Genomic DNA, 17,375 nt, shown 5'->3' with positions numbered 1-17,375 from the left:
TACAAATGTCAGAGACAAATGAAAGTTCCAGTGAAAACACCTGGACAGGGAACTAGCTTTCATTCAGCTGCCTGCACAGGTGTAGCTGCAGAATTCACAATAGGAAGAGTAGGTTTTTTGCAGATTGCCCCAAACTGAAGGCCAAATCTTGACAATATCTGAGCACTAAACTCCACCTGAAACTGCAGGAGCTTGTCCCTACCAAGAATTCACTGGAACAACTAAAGACCAAATCTTCAGACATGAACTTCCATAACATTGCTGTTCTTGTGTTTGACTCACAGAAGGAAAGGAATATCCAATTATAAAAAAATTAATCGGTACATTAAATAAACTTGGATTCATAAAAGAGAGGTTAAGGCCTATAGAAATTTTGGATTGTTTAATTTCTACCAGGGAGACACAAGTAAGATGTTTCAATCTTTTGTTCTGCTCATTTGAAGGCAGAGCAAAACTTTCATCAAGACAACAGGTGTGGTACCAGGAATACAATTGCTATTTAATTAAAAAATATCAGGATTTTCTGCCCATGACTTAATCAACACTGAATTGTTCTCTTATTCTGCATTTGATTTGATCAAGATAACTTCTCTGACTACCACTCGCTCAGAGATAAGTGCGTAACTAAGTGATACCTGATTAGCGCTGCTTTCATTTCAACTCCAAAGCCGTTTTCAGTAGCTTGAAGTAAATCTTTTCTATCAATATAAGTTGTGATTTAGTGAACAATATGAAAAATAAACCAGCCTAACAGACTAAGGACGTTACCAGAAATAACTAGTTTTCCTTTCAGCTGTCAGCAGGCAGGACAGACTAATGAGACACTGGTCTTCCTTGTCAAGCTCACTACAATTTCCATTTCTCTGCCTTTCTCATTGCACTTGGTGGTAAAGAAGGGCTGTTGACTGGTAGAACGGGGAATCTACTCACAACCGTTTCACTCATAAAATTATCTAAGTTACAGCCTTACCTTGCCTCAAAGCCCATTAAATCTTGTTTCCTTACCCCTGACATGAGCACAGAGGACACCAAAACCTTTCTAAAAAGAGTCAACAACAAAGGTATTCTAATCCGTTAACACAGATCAGAGTAAGTCTCGCCGCAGAAAAAATTATACAACACCTGCCATTCCTCCCTCTTTCAGGTCTTGTCTAAATCTTCCACAAGCAATAAGCCCAATTTACATTACCCAGTGACCAGGCTGAGATAAACCAAAGGGCTCAGCAGGTTGGAAGAGTCCTCAGCTTTCAGCCTTCTACAACAGGGTGCTGTTAGACACCAGTCCAGCCCTTTCTGATCATGGCTGCATGCATTCCCACGCATGTAATCTGGCTCAAGGTCAGGTTTATGTAATGGGGTTCCGAAACAACACTGAAACAGATCCCTAAGGGAACTAGATCAAGACATCAGTGACATTCAGTCCCTACTGATTTTAGTTGGTGTCCAAAGGACTAGCAAGCAGCTCCAAAAATTGCCACAGTCAGCCAGGTTCTGGCTCCACAGAGCGTTCAGACATCAAACTGAATGTGAAGTGTTTAATGCACAAGGTAAGGTTACAATTCTCATTATAAACAAAGCATGATTAAAACTCCCAACTGTATTATATCTAAGTCCTAAGAAAAAATTCCTCCCTATATTAAAGAGCTAACTGAGCATGACTGAGATACCCAGATGTAATTCAGTCTCACTTATTCCCGTCCCTTTCTCCCCCAGTTCTCACACTAATCCAATGGTCTGGTGCACCATGTGTTCCCCACAGGAAGTCTTTCTGCAGTAACCTCCAGAGAGCTGGCCTGCTTCAGAAAGCTGAGCTCAGAGCAGGGAACCAGGCTCACACCTCCAGCTGGTACTCAGGCAGCTTTCCCAGCCCCAGAAGGAAACGCACAGTATTCCAGCATCGCCTTCTGCAGAGCAAGGTGGTAACTGCAAGCACCCAGCCCAAGCTGCAGCATTTTCACCCTGGCTACCTTCACATCCAGGCTAAGACCAGTAACACCAGAGTCACTGCAGCTGGGGCCAGTTTAAGCCACCCGGCTCATTTGCTCCCACACAGAGTGCAGGCTCTTGCCTCCTTCTCGTGGCCACTGTGAGATTGCTTTGTCTTGGCCCCTTGAGCCACCAGACACAGCTCCCTCTTGCCTGCAGCACCACCCCAGGCTGTCAGTGTGACCCCAGCTTCTGTGTGTGCCTCTGGCACAGCCAGACTGAAAACACAAATCTCCACTGAGGGAAAACGGGGTCAAAGGAAAGCACCAACTGCAACCTTGATGCTGTGGAACCATATTCTATAGTTTTTTAAAAGCTGGAATCTGTAACTAGATTTACATGCATATAATGTGGTACAGAAAGAGTTTGAAGGAAAACTCAGGCAGTTCATGAATTAGCTCTGAATTCAGCAATCTTTTGCCTACATAATTGCTTTAAAAGTTATGCACATCCAAAAGTACCTTGGCAAATTAGGGGACCATTTGAAAGAACATTTAAAACCAAAAAGTAAATATATTAAAAATCAGTCTTTGAAAAATACTCCTCAGCAGCAAAGATTGAGTTTATTCAGTGAAAAAGAGATCCCTTCCTACAGCAAAAAGAAAAAGAGTAAAGAAACAGCATAGTCTCCAAGAAAATGTATTCTTCAGTATCAGTAACATGAAAATACTTTTTAAAGCTGAAACTGTTTCTCGTACTCCCCCATGACTTAGCTTTAAAGCAGTATGGACATGACAGGGGCTTTAAGTAAGTGCAAAGCCAGGTAACCTGACTCATGAGATGCACAGTTAACAACTGCAGTGGAATTGCACATTGCAGCTCCATATAGTCTCTATTAACATACTGTGACAAGAATTCTGCACATAGATAATGTTTACCCCCCTTGGTGCTGGCTTGTCCCTTAGGAACAATGACAAGTGGAGTCACTTCAAGATGAAGCCCTACAATTACGAAATTTTTCAGGCTAAAAATTTTGCAATTGTCTAGCTTGCCTGTGTAAATAATGCATTACAAAATACATTAGTTAAGTTCCTTCAGGAGGACTGAAAAGTGTGAAGTTGAGGATCCTACCTAAAGCCTTCACTCTCCACACATTTCTGATCCAAAAAGGCACACAAATGCCACAAAATTCTCATCCAGAATAAAAGTTTACTTCAGCATCCTCAGTCAGAGGACACTCCTCACAAAAGAGAGAAAGTATGTTTACCTTCACAGATGACCACATTACTTCAAGATGTATGTAGTCTGACTCTTGTAATGTTGCCGGGTACTCCCTTGCATGCTGGGTGCTGACTATTCCAAAAGGGTTCAGAGGGAAGTTATCTTAAATTAAAACTGTGTTCAGTCATAAGAAATAAGTGTTGTTTATTTAAAATAAAATATCTCAAAAATAATTTCACAAACATATATACACATATATAGAGGCACTATGGCTTTAGTATTTTTGACTTAAACCAGGCTTATCTCTATAATCTTAGAAATTAACTATTTTAAATTATAGAATCATGTATCAGCAAAGTCACACATGAGCAGTAACATTTACATCATTACATTTGAAGTAAATTTCAAGACAAACAAAATAGCAAACCTGGAATGAATAAAAACAAAATTATTTTTAAAATCTATGTTCTAATTAGAGGAAATAAAAATAATCTTAGAAGGTTAAAAATTAATCTGTTATAGGTTGAACAATATTTGACAAAGGAAACAGACTGTCATATTGTTCTTAAGGTTACCTCACAGGTTGAACTTGCATTTTCCTAGAATACTACATAAATAATTATTACTCAGTGCTCCCTGCAGACATAGCCCAAACCACTACCTTGATTACTTGAAACAAACAAGTTAATTCAATGTTGCAGAAATGCCAATTGTTCATTTATTTTGTTGTTCTTGATTTCAATAGGATTCTTAAGAGAAAGGAATGTGGGTTTCAATCACTAAATGCTAATAAAAATACAACATTTTAGACTAGTTTAAGGAAAAAAAAAAAGATCTCTATGATGTGCTTCTATTGAAAGGTCTCATTTGTCTATGCATGATGTACCAGAGATACTAAGGGACTTCATTCTGAAGGCAATGGCAAGAGCCCAAGCAGGTCTGCGGGTACAGCCAGTGCCAAATGTTTACCTCTACTTGTGCTGTGCCACGAGAAACCTTCCTTGGATTGCCACATCCCCAAAAGAACTCATCCCACTGCATGTGCTAAGCATGGTGGTCAGAAAACATCTGAAAAGGAGAACACTATTTGTAATGGTTTTATAAAAACCTGAGATGAATCCTGGATGAAGATCTGGTGCAGAGAATCTCACAAACTGTCAGGCTGAGGCTGATGTTGATGGGGCAGGGGGGAAAGAATTCACTGCACTGGTTGCAAAAACTCTGACGTGAACACAGCTTCTGCATAGTCCTCACAAACATCCTGCAGCTCTGCTGCCACGTCACACAGGGCTTCTTCTGTCAGTTGCTCTGCAAGACTGAGGCAGAGGGAAGGCAAAAATAGAGAAGGAAAAGGTTCAGAAAGTCAGATTTCAAATTTCAGTCATTCATGCTATTGATATCAGTGCTCTGATTTTAAAAGGTAGATACTTTTTTCTTTCTACTGCTTAGCCCAAGAAAGGATTCGATACGTGTTCTGATATGGGTTGTATAAGATAGCAGAAATTCTATCCTCACTCTGGTTCATAGCAAAGGGCATACTTCAAGCTTAAAAGTACTGAGAGATCTCAGTTGTTTCCTTTTTTCAAACTCTTAAGATACTAATTCTGCTTTGAGAATAAGAGTGAACATACTATGGTGCTCATCCAAAGGCCACTGAAGTAAACAGGAAGCTTTTTATTGATTTTAGCTGTCACTGAATCAGGCCTTACTGAGCAGAAATGTTTTGAGTAAAATGTCAATTTTCAGTAATCTCTGGACCACAGTAGATGTTTGTTACAGAATGAAAACTGTTTGTGTGTAAATATACAGTAGTTTACTGGCCTCCTGAGAAGAAGTCTGCAGTTCTGCATGTGCTCCAAAACACATTGGTGTTCCCGAGCCCAACAACCTCAGGGGCTGTTCAGAGTCACAAAGCCTGCCAGGGACTGGCTGCATTTGCAGTTGCTGAGCATGGGGCACGTGGCAGCCGTGGCACCACTGTCAGGAGGAGGGTCACCTGCCAGTCCCACAGAGGTGCCAGCCCTGGCAGGGCCAATCTCACACCAGGACTGAAGGCAGCACAGCTCAGAAGGCAGGATGACAGCACTGAGCACTGACAAGCTCTGTTTCAGTAGGTTGATTCAGCAGATTCAAATACAGTGGTCTCATCACAGTTATTACAACGTGTGCCTACTTATCCACACTTGGGCAAATCAGCAACACACAGGATTAGCTTTATGCATGCCAGTCATCTCAAATATTGCAGGACCTGTTCCTGTTCCTGAAAACACTTTATGCAGATGCCAATCAAACAAGCTGTATCACTGATTTCAATGCTACTACATGAAAAATGTATGCTGAAGTTTAAAGATTCTTGGCAATTAAGCCTGATGTCCAATCTGCCAACACAGACAAATATGGGAACCCGTCCCATCTACAACCACTGAAGTTAGGTTTTGCAATTCTTTCTTAATACTCCAGAGTTTTCTTCTCTCATCTCTTCTCCCATAGTCAGATGCATTCTCATTTCCATTCTGCAGGGAATTAATGTCCCCTCTATGCCAACTGATGTTGTGCCAGTATTCCTGCAGTTCTGAAAGAACAGGGCTAGCAAGGTTTCACATTCATCCTGTATTTCCATGCTTTCTTTGGGCTGGACTTTATAAAACCAATAGGTGATTTTTTAAATGTATCATACATATTGAAAATTATTTCTAGGCAATTGTAGGTAATTATTCAAGGAAGTGCAAGGAAATGATAACCAGTGATGTAATTTACTTGCTAAAGCTGTTACTAAGTAATCAAAACACTTACTCAAGCTTCAGTGCAAAAGTGGGTATTTTGGCTTATATTGTTCTGCTGCTTAGCAGACATTCAGCCTGAGAAACAATTTTTGCCAGGAAGTGAACAGTAGAGAGACTGCAGTTTACTGTTTCTTCACATCTTCTATTTATAGCAAGGGATGGACATTCTACTCCCATATCCTTTGGTTTTATCCAACTACCTTCAAAATCCATGAATACCTAGTACCAGTAGAGAAACAGCCTAAGAGCCAGCTGCCTCTGGCTTTCAGTCTGGAATTTAAATGTCGCCTCCCCACTCCTCTCCTGAGTAAAAACAGAAAAACCTGTTGTCAGCTGATACATTCACTTCAAAATCACAAAGACAGTCCACATACCTCTCAGCAATCTGCCATGGGTTGAAACTGCCCACCACCTCATGGGAAATAAGCTTTAAATGATGCTTGTATCTGCTGTTATAATCCAAGATGCTCTGGAGCATATGGCTTGGCACAGACAGAGACACAGAGCACGCTTTCTGTAGAGAGTTCAAAGCCAAGGGGTGCAGAATGTCATTTCCAGTATGCAATTTCTCCTCTGCTTCTTTATTTTCATCAGTATCACTGGAAATATAAAATAATCATCAAAACAGAACTAGATTTTCAAGTCTCTTTTTGAAAACACTGTAATGAAGTCACACAGATCTCATGCACCACAGTTTAATGTAGAGCCAAATATTCCACTTACTTGCCATCAAAAGGTTTTTCAAATAAAATGTTTGTTTCTAGCTCTGTGTGTCCAATTAATTTGGTTATCTGAATTGGATGAGGAGATGTGAGTCTTTTAGCTGTTGATGTCATTTGTTGTTCTAGAAGGAAGAAAATACCATTTAAAATTGTTTCTTTGAAAGAGGAAAACTACATCTACTGCAGATAAGGTCCTCACAAAGACTTTTGCTTCTTTTAAGGGGAACTCCTTCAGGTAAGTGAAGAATTGAAAGTGAGAAGCCCCTAAAATGTAAATTCAGTATAGCGTTTCCAAGAGCTTAGTGTATTAAAGCTGAGCATTTTAGAAATGCTGCTTTTAGTACAAATCATTTGTGCTGTCAGTGGATACTTCTAGCAGAGAGATAGAAAATACCACTGTAAAACTAGCAGTCTATTAAACCTGGCAGTAAATTCAAGACATGGAAAAAAAGTCCATACAGATTTGGGCTAAATCTTCACCAGTCATATTGTGAGATTTTACAACTTGTGTAAACAACACAGTTCCAGTAAAGTCTGTATGTAATCAGATACTCACATTGAAAAATCAGTGTAGCTTCACTGTGCTACTCAATCAAATAGTAGGATAAAAAACAGGAATATTGATAAAGTATCGACTTTTAGAACTACATTTTAGAAACTGTCCTTTGAAAGAAGTACCTATAGTAAAAAATGTGTCTGGATGGTGCTATTTCATCACACATAATCCAATGACCTTGATTTCAAAACATCTGAATTTAAAGTTACAGATTATAGGCAAATCCAGTGGCATTACAGAAAACAGTTACCCATTTTGTCTTCCTGGGCCCAGAAGTGGGAGTCAGTGTACACGATCTGGGTGATTCTCCTGCGGACACTCTCCTGGTGTCTCTGTATTGGAACACACAACAGCAGTCAGTCACCCACATACCTGATTATCACTCAATAGGAAACTAGGTCATGATCCTCCTTGGGCAAAGCAGGCTTATTTTGGCTGGTAACATAACACAGAAAAGGGGTGGGGGAGTGAAATCACAGACATTTATCTTGTTCAAAATGCCATACTTAAATATGAAGCTAGTTGCCAGTCCCATGGTAACTCCTTCCGTTTTAGACCAACAGCCCTCAGCCAAACAACTGAAGAACCCTCATGCTTTCTTTTAAGAAAGCAACATATGAGAAAGCTCAAGTCAAGTAAATTATAAACTTATGAACATTTACACAGAAAGATGAATAAATAAGGGCACAGATAACTGTGTATTTGTCTGACTTCCCCATATTGTCCTGAATCACCATGCTGATTCTCCCATTCATGTACAGTTATCTAAGCCACAAAGTCTTGAGGTGGAAAGCAAACTCAGGTCTGCCAAGTCTAGAGCAATAGATTCATCAAACATTCTGCTCCTGATCTTACAGCGTGTTTTGCTGGAAGCACAGACTCCTCCCTGGTCTTTGATTTCAGACACTGATTCAGTCACTCCTTGCTTCATTTAAGAATGTAGATACTTAGAGATATTACAATTTATGGACAGTAATCAAGAAATTGGCACTAATGAGAACAACCAAGACAGAAAATCTTACTTCAATTTCTTCCATTCTTTGCAACATTGACTCTAGACTATGAGTGTCAGCCATAGGCAGGCCCCTGGTCTGGAGCCTCTCATGCTGCTCCACGCTCCACAGTTCCTGAGCAGTATCTTCCAAAAGATCATCCAACAGCTTTTCACTCAGAATATCTGCATTTGCTGCAACCTGCTACTTAAAAAATCCGAAACTCAAAAACAAATACCACAGAAAACAAAAAGACACAAAGCCAATACATCATCATGGCTAGGCTTCGCGAACGAAGATTTGGGAAGCCAATACAAGAAAGAAAGAAAAAACCAAAACCAAACCAACTCGCATTAAGTTGAACAGAAACTGTATGTTGCCCCTTTATAAATGTTTGACAGCTCTCAAGGCATCGTTCCCCCAGTGGCATAAGCTTGCCTGTACTACCTGCATGCTGTCTACCAGAGGTTCCGACCACTCCTGTACCTCCTTCACAGCTTTGTCTGCACAGGGGGCTGGAGAAACAGTTTGTGACCTGCACAAAAAAGAACAAACAACAATGCCATTTTGAAACTTGGTATGACAACAATAATTTAAAAACCCCAAATACATAAGTTTACTTTTAGGGAGACTGCTGGAGTGTGGAGAAGCTCATATCATATCTGACACCAGTTATGAGATCTTCAAAGTAAGTAATTACCTTAACTTTTGTATTTTTTTTATTTCTCCTCTGCGAAGGTCAGTTAGAACCTTCACTCCTCTTGAATTTTCCGCTTCAAGCCTTGCTAGTCTTCAAAAATAGCACAGTAACATAAAGGGTTACAAAATGCACTGAAGAACGAAATAATATGATTTTGAGTATTAGTTTGGAAAAGTTGCAAGAAACTTTAGAGAGAAAATTAATGCTGACTGTAAGACCATATAAGCCAGAAAACTCTGTTGAGAACCGGGGATCTTGAATTAAGTTTCTGCTGTTGGCAAATAGGAAGTACTTGGCCCAGAGAAATGAGCTCCTCATCTTACCCTGCACACTGCCTAGTACAGATCCAGCACCTGGATCTCTTGCTTCAACTGCCACAAACACCAATCCCAAAGCAACCTAAATTTGGGGAGCCCTGGTCTAACTGGATGTTAAATATACTTTAAAGTAAACAAACCTGCACTCTATTATTGTCCGAGACAAATATATGTATTTTGTCCTTCTGGAACAGGGAGATAATATTTATTTACCTTCTTAATGCGCTGCTGTGAATACCCACTCTGCCTGCTGTGTTTTGTCACTGCCCTGCCTTGCACAGTTGGGCCTTGACTCCCAAGCAGCAACTCAGGCAAAAGCCTAAAGCCTTGGCTCTTCCTGGGCTTTAGGGAGTGAGGCTGCTCTGGGCCATCTGGCAGAGAGCTGTGCTGTGCCACTGGCCACCCTGGGCTGCAGCCAGGCCAACTCTGTCCCAGTTACCAGCACAGAGCCAGCAGCATTCCCACTGGGAAGCAGGGTAAGGATGGGTGCCACAGGACTGTGAACATACCGCTTAGGTGGAACAGGCAGAGCTGGAGGCTTTGGAGGAGGGCAGAGAATTCTGCTCTCCTTAGCAGGTCTTTTGGTCTCTTTTAGCTGAAAAGCTATAGTTGGCTCTCGAAATCCAGCATGCTTTCCTCGAGGACGTACCTGTCGTGACTTCAGAGATTTCAGCATTCCCTTAAAATTAACACCATCACATTAAAAACTTATATTCCAGTTGTTGAATTATTAAAGTATTTTGCATTTTGCTTCAGATTTTGTCTTGAAGTCATGCCTGCTGACTTTGCTGCACAGTTGACATATGTGGAGGTTTTACAACTGCTTTAAAAGGAAGTACAGCTGTGCCTGAAAAGAATATATGCTTGATCCTGTAACTGTTATTTTTGTAAACAGTTCCAACTTTTCCAATGTTGCCCTTCATGGGGAAAAAACTTATTTTTAATTTTTCAGAATTAGACTCTATGTTAACTCTTAATAAATCCAAATAGAAGGTTTCCAAGGTAACCTTTATTCAGCCACAAAAGTATAATGTCACCACTTTTGTATTTGCTACAAGGTCACTTAGACTCGTCCCCTCAGTATGAAATGCTGAAATGTTTAACCTTTCTGCCCACATTTCTCACTGACACGCAGGGATGGGAAGCAGTAAAAGTTACATATACATACAGCTACGTTACTGCGTCAGATCTGAATTTTCAAGTTGAAGATGACACTTTGAGGAAGGAATAAAAAAACTCCACCTATTTATAAAATCTAGCACTAGTCTTTTAAGAACTCATTTGCATTACAGAAGCCTCTTGCTGGTTGCAAGAAAGACTTAGCAGAAACCAGAACTTGTATTGTGAAGTTTTATCATTTCTGTAATCAATTAAGTCTGCCTAACTTATATTCTCCTACTAACACTAGCATGACATTACTGCTGAGTGCATTTTTTGTGACAGAGGATTACCAACAGGAAGAAAATACTTCAGCTTTAATTTCAACTTGAAAAAACCATGCTAACTTCAAGCACGAAACTTGTTTCAGTGAACATTTTCCTTGCTAATTCTGTTATTCATTGTTTCTAGTTGTACAATGTGTTTCCAAGGAACTGTAACATTGCTTTGAAAAAACAGTTGCTAAAATAGTCATACCCAGTAGAAATAACAGGCAGATGACAGTTTATCCCACTGCGTCTCCTAGCTCAGAATAGAAATATTGTGAGGAAGTGCGAAGCACTGACAGTATCTTACATTATATAACAAATCCCAAAGCACAAGCAGAAGACAGCATAAATGATTTATCACTTCCATACCTGTGGTTTTGCAAGCAATAATATGCCTTTCTTCTCCAAAGGACCACTTTCAAGGACAGAGTCCTTTTTTACAGCTCTGTCTCTCACCAGGGCATCTGTGCTTCCCTGTAAAGTGGCATTTCTCTCTGGAGTAGGTGGGTCACTTTCCTCTTGGTATTTATTGTGAAATATATGAGCACAACTGTTCGCCTTTTGAACTGCTGAAATATTTGCAACATGTCAATGTTTATCTGTATCAAAAATAACACATAAACTTTTAACTTTTGTAAGGTGAGAGGGGCAAGAATTGTCTTTATTTCTACATTTGATATCTCTGTTATGCTAGGTATACCTAATCATGAACTTTTAAGCTCTACCATAATTTAAAAAAAGAAAAAAAAAAATCCAGCCTTGTATTTCCTGACAAGTATTAAAGAAATTGTCTTTCCTGCATTGTTTTGATGAACAGGAGAGTTTGGAGTTTGTGTGCATATGCATATTTATATGTATATAAATATTTGAAAATGCACATATACATGCAAATCATGGGAAACCTTTTGGTAGTAATTTTCACGCAAGGTCTAGGCAGTGATAACAAAACATTCTTTTTTAGGCTGCAAGACACATGGAAACCATTAGATGCTTATATGCTGTCTCCCTGGACTGCCAAAGATGAATTCATCATATGGAATTCTTCTTGCCCTTACATGTGGGTAGCAGGGAACACTCACTATTCTAGTAAAAACCATCATTAGGTATGAGAAAGACACCATAAAGAAGAAAAAGAATTAATATAGTTTATATATAATGTAAGAAATTATAATGGCTTTCATCAGGTGTCAAAATACTTCAGGTGGTATATTTATTTCACAACACCTTGAGAAGGAATAAAGCTCCTTTCCTTTCATATACAAAGTAAAAGAACAATAAAGAAAGCCAACTCTGAACAGTTTCACAGCAAACGAGTAGTGGAAACCCCCGAAGTCTTCAGCTTAACCATCAGTTAATGTGTCTCTAGGTACAAAAGTTTGAGTGTTGTGCAAAAGACATTATCAGGAATCAACTGACAAGAATAAAACAGCCGCTGCTCTCAGAAGTAGAGAAATTGCACAAACCAAGGGAATTCAGAATACCTTTTCAGTGTGAACAGTTAAACAACCACAGCCTGGCTTTCGTTAGCCTGATTTGCTAACATACACTTCTGAGCAACAATACATAACATACTACAAAACTGATCTTCAGATGGCAAGTTAACTGATAAAAATGGACTTAGTAATTCAAAATACAAACCAGTCAAGAGACTCCTGGCACATGGAGGTTTTCTAGGCTCTTGTCCATACTGTCCCTTTAAGATGAGAGGCTTGTTTTCTCCTTTTGGAGACAGAAGCTGCTTTCGGGCTGGGAATGTCTTATTGTTCCTTGGAGATTTGGCCTGAGAAGCTGAAATACATTTCTTCACTGGTTTTGGTGTTTGCTTGTTTTCCAGCAGTGAATTCAGATCCTGCACCAAATATTTAGAGTTTTAATTACTCTCTCAGTAAATCTGATGTAATAATGAGAGGCAAATTCAAGAGATTCCAAGCAGTTGGAACTTTTTTGGTCTGGTTTGGGTTTTTTTTTTGTTTTGTTTTGTTTTCTGATAGCAATGACTCCCAATAAGTTGTTCATGTAGAAGCTTTTTCATATTATTAACTTAAATCTTACTGAAAAGGCTTACATTTTTGTATTTACAATTGACCCAAGTAAATAATCTGCTTACAGAATGTTCAAAAAGAAATGGACACAAGGGCTAGAGACCAAAAAAGCCCCCATGCTCACATGACTGCAGTAATAGACACTTCTTCCAATGCTAAGTCTAAACTTAAACAACTCTACCTCCTCTCCTGTTCCAAGGCAGTTAGCACTGTTGCTGTTCTCATAAGCAGTTCATAACAGTGAAAATAAATAACAGCTCTTACAGTTTTAACAGTATTTTAAGGAAAATAAAATATGGCTCTGGTATCAGTTGCTTTTAGTTATTTATATAGTAGGCAACATGAATCAGAACTTTTCTATGATACCAATAACATGTATAAGCCAGCAGATATCACTAACAAAAGCTATTTGAAAGGCACAGAGCTTAAGTAACTCTTGTACCCACAACTTTATCTTCTGCCTGGACGCTTCTGCATCCACCACCATGGGTGAGGCTCAGATGCTCATCACTGATGCTGATTACTAATGCATGCATCCCAAAATAATAAACACATAACACACGCCAATGTATAAAATGAATTCTTTCAGTCTTGAATATGGCAAATGAATCAGAAACTGGTGCTTTGTTACCACTATCACTACCAGTCCTCATTCTAGCAGCATAGCCAAGAAAGACAGGAACAGCATCAATAAGACCAGCAGCAGGTAGCTTCTGTGTTTAGGATGCACCTCTCTTTTGGACCACCATTATTTAGGAACATTAGAAATACATTTATACATTAGAAAATATGGCCTTTGAAAAACCACAAAGAAAACCAATAAGATATTCTGCTATTTCATTAACACAGTCTCATATTTCACTACATCTTTTCTGCTTTAGCAAAACCAAAATGTTTTTTCCTACCTCAACTTGCAGCAAAATATCTATGATAATGTCAGAAATGGAAGAATCTCCTTCTAGTTTGGCAGAGCAGAGAGAGAGTTGTCGAATGAGACTGCCCAGCTCCTTGTAGTGGGCAGGAATCTGCTCGTCTGTTTGATCTGTGAAGTGATTGGCAAATGCCTGCAAGGTTCGTACAGCACCTCTGTGTGCTGCTGCCAACCTGGATACTGCTTGGGACTGGGAAATGAAAAACAAATGTTTTAATAACTATAGTTTCTATGAATACTTATACTATTGGAAGAATTGTAGTCAAAATTTCATGGAGAAACACTCGGGCTTGGGATAATTCTGATGCATGTTAAGCCATTTGTGAGACAAAACAAAACAGGCATTAAAGTAATCTACTAAAGATTCCTCACAACAGTACCTCTATCAATGTCATGCTGGCTTCAGGTGAAACAGCCTGGGTATAACAGGTCTTGATGTTTCTGTGTGCCAACACAGAACTGTAATCGTTGGCTGGACCCTAATGTGCAACAATTGCACAAACACAAAATATTCTCCATCCTCTGCATTTTGTTACAGAAGAAAATACAAGTGATGGAAAAGCTCAACAGAACAACAGGACAACATCAGCCAGAGTGTAGGCCTGATCTCAGGGCTGTCCTTCTGAAAGGTGCTGGGCAGAGAAGAAAAATCAGGCTGGTAAGACTGAGTGACATCACCCAGAAGTTTAAAAAATCAGTCAATAGTAGAACACATTGTTATTGCAAAAAGGAATTGGAATGAAGAAGGAATTAGAAGCCACATAAAATCAGACCGATGGCCTTCTTCTCTACTGCAGGGAAAATGAGAACTGAGAAGAGAGAAGCAGCAAAGGCAGTATCAGGCCAAGTGATCCATACTTCTGTGAGAATGAGATGAAAGGTGTAAGAAACAAAGAAAATCTTTCTGAAGAGGGCTCAGATGCACCCAGATAATCAAACAATTATCTAGAAAACTCTGTCAATAAGTCATTTATAACCAGAAGGATAATTACACCTTACCTTTTTAGTGTGTTTGATTGTATGAGGACTCAGTTTCTCTAAGTCATCCTGGATTTCTTTTACCTGTTTATCAAGAAAGGAGAGGAGAACATCAGTCAGAATTCACTCTGTGCCTATAAATGAACAATAAATCGTCGCTGTAACAAAGTCCAAATTTTGGACTTCAGCCATGAGAGAAATTAGTCACACCATTCAGATCTAAACTAAAATGCTGTGGAAGTTCAGAGATAACCTGATTGAATTTCTTTTGTTTCAGTTTGTTTCTGTCAAATTCATCACAATAAACTAGCTACTGTGCATGCCAGTTTAAAATGCCAGTTCCTACCTGTTGCTGGAGCACATACAGCATCCGAGCTGACCGTGCAGCTTGTTGCTGTCTCCTAGTGTAAAGTCGCTGCTTGACCTCAGGATCTAAAAGTTCTGTATCTCTCCCTAAAAAGCATAGAATTTAATGTTTTATGTCTTAATTTAACATGTGAAAATCCCAATTAAGCCATGACAACAGACATAATCTAACAATAAACCTCTGCCATGCAGAACCAAATCACATATTTGTGGGGGTTCCTTTAGCAGTAATGTAAATTAATTACTGTAACTTTAGATTGTGTTTCTATTTAGAATTTGACTAAATGATCTTATACAATATAGCTTATTAGTAATAGCTTAAAAAATCACGTGACCAATTAGTTTTATGACGAAGTTGCAGATAAAGCACTTAAAATTAGGAATGGTTACACCTCCTGCTATTTATTACAAAAGAACCAATTGCTTAACCTGGCAAACTGTTCTGGCTTTTATCTATTTTTTAAAAAAAGAAGATGGTTCTCAAAAATTCAGAAATAAATTTGAATTCTAATCCAAGCCAAACAACTGTGGGAAAAAAAAATCAACAAACTACTGTACATTTATATAACATAATTATTGTTCAGTCTTACACCTTTTTTAATCATTTCTTCAATTTTTTGAACATAGCTCCTCAATTCCTTTTGCAGACATCGGACTTCCTGCATATTTTTATGTTCTTTTTTGTTTAAATTTGGTTTGAGGTCTGGTCCTGTGTCGTGGGTGGGTGGAGAGTCCAAAACAGCTGATCTTGGCCTTCCTTCCTTAGCTACACAGAGAGAAACATTTCTGTCAGAGCTGGTAGACTCCCCTTGGGAAGGCTGTTCAAGCCTCTGCTGACCTGGCAAGTGAGTTTGAGACTTCAGTGCATTTTTATTTGCTGGAGTTGCAAATACTTTGGTATTCTGCTGTTGTGACTTCTGGGTCCACAATGGTTTACTGACCACGTTTCCAAACACTTGCTGTTTCGCTTGCTCTTCAAGACGCCTTCGTTTGATGTCCCTTTTGGCCAACTGAATGGCCAGTTTCAGTTTTTCTTCAGATACCACTGAGAACATGCCAGAGCTTCTCAGGTTGGGGTCCTCACTTGCAGCTGGATTTCTCTGATCACTGGATGCCTTCAATTTTTCTATTATAATTGGGCGGGGGTGAGAGAATCTGAGAGCCAAATTCTCTGGAACTGCAGGGACATTTCTATTAAACTGGAGCTGTTCAAAGTGTAAAAAAAGAATCTGATGTTACACAGAACACTTTACACAGGTGATGCAACTCAAGTGTCTAACAGTACGGAAATTGGATCTTCTTTTATATTAGCATGTATCCCGTCATGACAGCATTGTTTTGGATTTGTGCTGAACACAGTGCTAACAGCAGACCAGTGTTTTCATTCTTGCTAAGCAGTGCTCAAGCCCTTTTCTGCTCCTCACTCTGCCCACCAGTGAGTAACCTGTGGGTGGGCAAGGTGGGAGGAGATATATGTGGGATGGCTGACGCCGACTGACCCAAGGGATATTCCACACCGTGTGGCATCATTCTCAGCAGTAAAAGCTGTGGGAAAGAAGGAGGAAGGGGAAGCTGTTTGGAGTGACAGTATTTGTCTTCCCAAGTCACTGCTACATGCGATGAAGCTGTGGAAATGGCTGGATTCCCTATTTTGCTTTGCTTGTGCACACAGCATTTTCTTTCTCTATTAACATGCCTTTATCTCAATCCACAATTTTTCATACTTATGCCCTTCCAGTTCTCTTCCCCATCCCACTGGGAGTGAGCGAGCGGCTGTGTGCTCAGCTGCCTGCTGGGACTGAACCACAACAGACAGTTAAGAATATTTACGGATCTAGTTCTTGAATCTGTACCCTTACAAAAGAACAGTGTCAAGATTATATGTGACAGCATCAGGAAAGCAAGTATCACACTCCTTGGTGGGCTGTCTCGGGAAGTGGGTCATAATCATCGTTTTGTAACAATCACAAATGGAAACCAACTCAGCATCGCTGCAGAAAACAAATGGTACCTGCGTTTGTAAAGCCTTTGCTTCATTCCTGTATTGCTGGGTGGAGAATGCAAACGCATCATCAAACAGCGGTGCTTTGCTTGGTCCCATCGCATCGGCTTGAGAGCAAATCTCGCTGCTGTCCCTTGCTTGTGATCACAGCTGTGAACGTGAGAACAACCAGCTGTGATTTCAGACTCTCGAAAGCAATCCCGAGTCTGATGTGAGTAACAGAGGGAGAACCGGCCTGAGGAGCCGCGGAGAGCAGAGAGGGGCGGCCTCTCTGCTGCCTCCCAGAGCCTCACGGCGTCCCGGGCAGGACCGGCACCAGCGGACTCCGGGCGCTGCCGGGAGGCAGGGAGGGAGGAAGGAAAGGAGAGCGGAGGAGGGCAGGCCGGGAGGAGGAAGGGAAGGGGAGCGGAGG

General features: G+C 40.0%; 1 protein-coding gene across 6 annotated transcripts; it reads right to left on the bottom strand.

The window, feature by feature from the left end:
* Window positions 1–3,334: 3,334 nt before the first annotated feature.
* KIAA0753 (KIAA0753 ortholog) lies at window positions 3,335–17,345 on the bottom strand. Of its 6 annotated transcripts, none has more exons than XM_027668827.1 (16): window positions 16,973–17,345; window positions 15,800–16,166; window positions 15,554–15,727; window positions 14,942–15,048; window positions 14,617–14,679; window positions 13,592–13,807; window positions 12,283–12,493; window positions 11,014–11,213; window positions 9,727–9,896; window positions 8,901–8,990; window positions 8,648–8,735; window positions 8,231–8,404; window positions 7,459–7,540; window positions 6,654–6,774; window positions 6,305–6,529; window positions 3,335–4,463 (listed from the first exon to the last, which is right to left on the bottom strand). In XM_027668827.1, the coding sequence occupies exons 1-16, from the start codon at window positions 17,060–17,062 to the stop codon at window positions 4,346–4,348; spliced, it is 2,496 nt and encodes an 831-aa protein (XP_027524628.1). In that variant the 5' UTR covers window positions 17,063–17,345; the 3' UTR covers window positions 3,335–4,345. The 6 variants fall into 6 exon arrangements, with proteins under 6 accessions (XP_027524628.1, XP_027524626.1, XP_027524625.1 ...); XM_027668825.1 differs by having other exon boundaries at window positions 15,554–16,166; window positions 16,973–17,169; window positions 17,280–17,314; XM_027668824.1 differs by having other exon boundaries at window positions 15,554–16,166.
* Between the last annotated feature and the right edge of the window lie 30 nt (window positions 17,346–17,375).

This window comes from Corapipo altera, unplaced genomic scaffold (assembly GCF_003945725.1).
Source record: "Corapipo altera isolate COAL_440 unplaced genomic scaffold, ASM394572v1 302, whole genome shotgun sequence".
NCBI classification, from domain to species: Eukaryota; Metazoa; Chordata; class Aves; order Passeriformes; family Pipridae; genus Corapipo; species Corapipo altera.
The sequence above is the reverse complement of the archived record's forward strand: the minus strand, read 5'-3'. Positions and strand labels throughout refer to the sequence as shown.

Excerpts from the sequence above, each read along its gene's own strand:
- KIAA0753 (XM_027668824.1), bottom strand. The coding sequence starts at position 17,062 with ATGGGACCAAGCAAAGCACCGCTGTTTGATGATGCGTTTGCATTCTCC. Across the intron at positions 13,808-14,616 it reads CAATCAAACACACTAAAAAG|TCCCAAGCAGTATCCAGGTT; the intron begins GTAAGGTGTAAT and ends TTCATTTCCCAG. Across the intron at positions 11,214-12,282 it reads TGCCAGGAGTCTCTTGACTG|CAGTTCAAAAGGCGAACAGT; the intron begins GTTTGTATTTTG and ends CAAATATTTCAG.